At 40.5% G+C, this 2930-nt stretch overlaps 1 protein-coding gene across 1 annotated transcript; it reads left to right on the forward strand.

Moving 5' to 3' along the window:
* Positions 1-613: 613 nt before the first annotated feature.
* Positions 614-2659, forward strand: LOC107482798 (UDP-glucuronate 4-epimerase 6). Its single transcript, XM_052260329.1, has one exon. It carries the CDS (start codon positions 837-839, stop codon positions 2217-2219), a length of 1383 nt encoding a protein of 460 aa, XP_052116289.1. The 5' UTR covers positions 614-836; the 3' UTR covers positions 2220-2659.
* The last annotated feature ends 271 nt before the right edge of the window (positions 2660-2930 follow it).

The following is a 2930-nucleotide window of genomic DNA, read 5'->3' on the forward strand; positions in this document are numbered from 1 at the left end:
TTTGCGATAATTTTCGGTCTGGTTCGATAACTTATACCCCTAATTAATTGATTGAATGGTATTAAATTGAATTGTAAATTATGAAGGTAAAACTAAATATATATAGAGTATTAGCCTATGAAAGATAAAACAAATAAAAATAAGATAAAAACAAATAAAGATAAGATAAAGATAAGATAATAATAAAAACTAAAATTATAAATGAATTTATGTATTCTGTTTGGATTGAATTTATGGGCTAAAAATTTTTTTTTATTGTTATCATGAATTAAAATAAAAGAGTAGTTTAACAATGATAATACATGAAAAATTAATAAAAATACAAACAAATGCTAACTAAAAGGTTTTTTATTTTAATCTTAGAAACAATAAAACATATTTTCATACATTATATTAAAACAAAAAACAAAAAATTATATTTCATAACGATATTTTTTAAATACATGAACACCATCACTTTCCATCAATGTGACAAGAGTTTTTAATATAAAAAAATTAAATTAAAAGTTAAAATAAATAAAATAAAATAAAATTAAGAAAGTGGTCTCCAACCAACACCAACCCAAGAAAACTCTTACTTCTCCTCTCTCTCTCCTTCCCTCCCTCTCCTTTATATTGATCCTTCACACACCCTCGAAGCTTCAGGGCTCAACCTCAAAAAAACACACACAAAAGCTCTCACCAAAAAAGAAAAACATATAGAAAGAGGAAAAAAAACTCAATACACACTTATTTGAGTAGTTGCAGCCCTTCTTCATCAGAAAGAGCACACAAGCATATAAATATATATAGCTGGAAGAATAGAATCACAGTAGTGACAGCATCAATAATCAAGAATGGCTTCTCCTCCAGATAAAAGCAAAACAATAAAGCTGGAAAGATACAACAGCTACATCCGAAGAGTAAACAGCACCAAACTTTTGAACGCTTCTTCCAAGCTTCTTTTCCGAGCAACAATTCTCGTAGCTCTTATCCTTGTATTCCTCTTCACCTTCAACTACCCTCCACTCAACTCATCTCCTTCTAGTAACAACAACAACAACAACAACCACCACCGCCACCGCTTCCTCTCCTCCGCTTTCGGCGGAGGAGGCGTGGGAGGCGCATCCTGGGAGAAGCAAGTCCGCCACTCCTCCACCCCACGCCGCCCCAACGGCATGTCGGTGCTGGTCACCGGCGCCGCAGGCTTCGTGGGGTCCCACTGCTCTCTCGCACTCAAGAAACGCGGCGACGGCGTCCTCGGCCTCGACAACTTCAACTCATACTACGATCCGTCGTTGAAGCGAGCACGCCAAGACCTCCTCTCAAAGCACCAAATCTTCATCGTCGAAGGTGATCTAAACGACACGCCGTTGCTCAAGAAACTCTTCGATGTCGTTCCATTCACACACATTCTCCACCTTGCCGCACAGGCTGGCGTCCGTTACGCCATGCAGAACCCCCAATCCTACGTGGCATCCAACATCGCCGGCTTCGTCAACCTTCTAGAAGTAGCGAAAGCCGCGAACCCCCAACCGTCAATAGTGTGGGCCTCTTCCAGTTCCGTCTACGGACTCAACACACAGAACCCTTTCTCAGAGCTTCACCGCACCGACCAACCGGCCAGCCTCTACGCCGCCACGAAAAAAGCCGGAGAGGAAATAGCTCACACTTATAACCATATCTACGGTCTTTCCCTCACCGGGCTGAGATTCTTCACGGTGTACGGACCTTGGGGGAGACCAGACATGGCGTACTTCTTTTTCACGAAGGACATTCTTCAAGGGAAGGGGATCGATGTTTACCAGACGCAGGACGGGAAGGAGGTGGCGCGTGATTTCACGTACATCGATGACGTGGTGAAGGGGTGCGTGGGGGCGCTGGATACGGCGGAGAAGAGCACCGGAAGCGGGGGGAAGAAGAGGGGACTGGCGCAGCTGAGGATCTATAATTTGGGGAACACGTCACCGGTGCCGGTGGGGAAGTTAGTTGGGATATTGGAGAGTCTGTTGAATGTGAAGGCGAAGAAGCACGTGATTAAGATGCCACGAAACGGCGACGTTCCATACACGCACGCTAACGTCAGCCTGGCGTTTAGGGATTTCGGGTATAAGCCAACCACGGATCTCGCCTCTGGTTTGAGGAAGTTCGTGAAGTGGTACGTTGGCTATTATGGGATCCAGCCAAGGGTAAAAAAGGAAATTCCCAACGCCAGTGAGCAACCCGAGGATTCCGCTTGATTGTTACCATCATCACATGCTCTCTCTCTTTCGCTTCGGTGCTCGTCTACTACTACTAATCTTATTTAGTTTCTTTTTTGTTGAACTGTTATTTATTTTTTGTTAATTATAATTAATATCAATAATATTATTAGTATTGCTGTGGTCCACGTCCACATATGGGGATGGTGGAATGTAGAATTTATAGATATATATGAATCTGGCATAGGGAAAAAAAAAAAGAAGAAATGGGAGAGGGGTAAGTGGGAAGTGTAGATCTGTGAGCTGGGAGAAGGAGGTTGCAATAATGGTGGGTGGGGTCTGCCAACAAAGGTTGTAGACCTCTCACCCCCTTTTCTTTTTTTTTTCTTTTTTTATATTGTATTTCCAAGGAAAGAAATTGTGTAAAAGGAAAAGAAACTGTTGTTGAATTGAACAAATTATATATATTGTGACATCAAGATTGTGATTATTTTTTAAATTTTGTTTGTTGTTGTTGTTTTATTTACTTTCTGTATTTAATTAGTTTACCTTTTGCTCATGATTGGGACTTACTTTATCTGTTTCTAGATTACTACTCATTACTTTCAGCTTTTGGAGATGCCTTCAATGATAATTGTGCCACCCTAGCATACTACTACTACTACTAAGCTTCATTTGTGCCTCCAATATTTGTTAATGTGAAAATGTGATATCAATATATTTGAATTAAAAAATGTTTAAATATATCAA

The sequence above is a fragment of the Arachis duranensis genome, chromosome 4, assembly GCF_000817695.3.
Source record: "Arachis duranensis cultivar V14167 chromosome 4, aradu.V14167.gnm2.J7QH, whole genome shotgun sequence".
Lineage (NCBI taxonomy): Eukaryota > Viridiplantae > Streptophyta > Magnoliopsida > Fabales > Fabaceae > Arachis > Arachis duranensis.

What these genes read in the sequence shown, in the direction of transcription:
- LOC107482798 (XM_052260329.1), top strand. Translation starts at nt 837, where the DNA reads ATGGCTTCTCCTCCAGATAAAAGCAAAACAATAAAGCTGGAAAGATAC.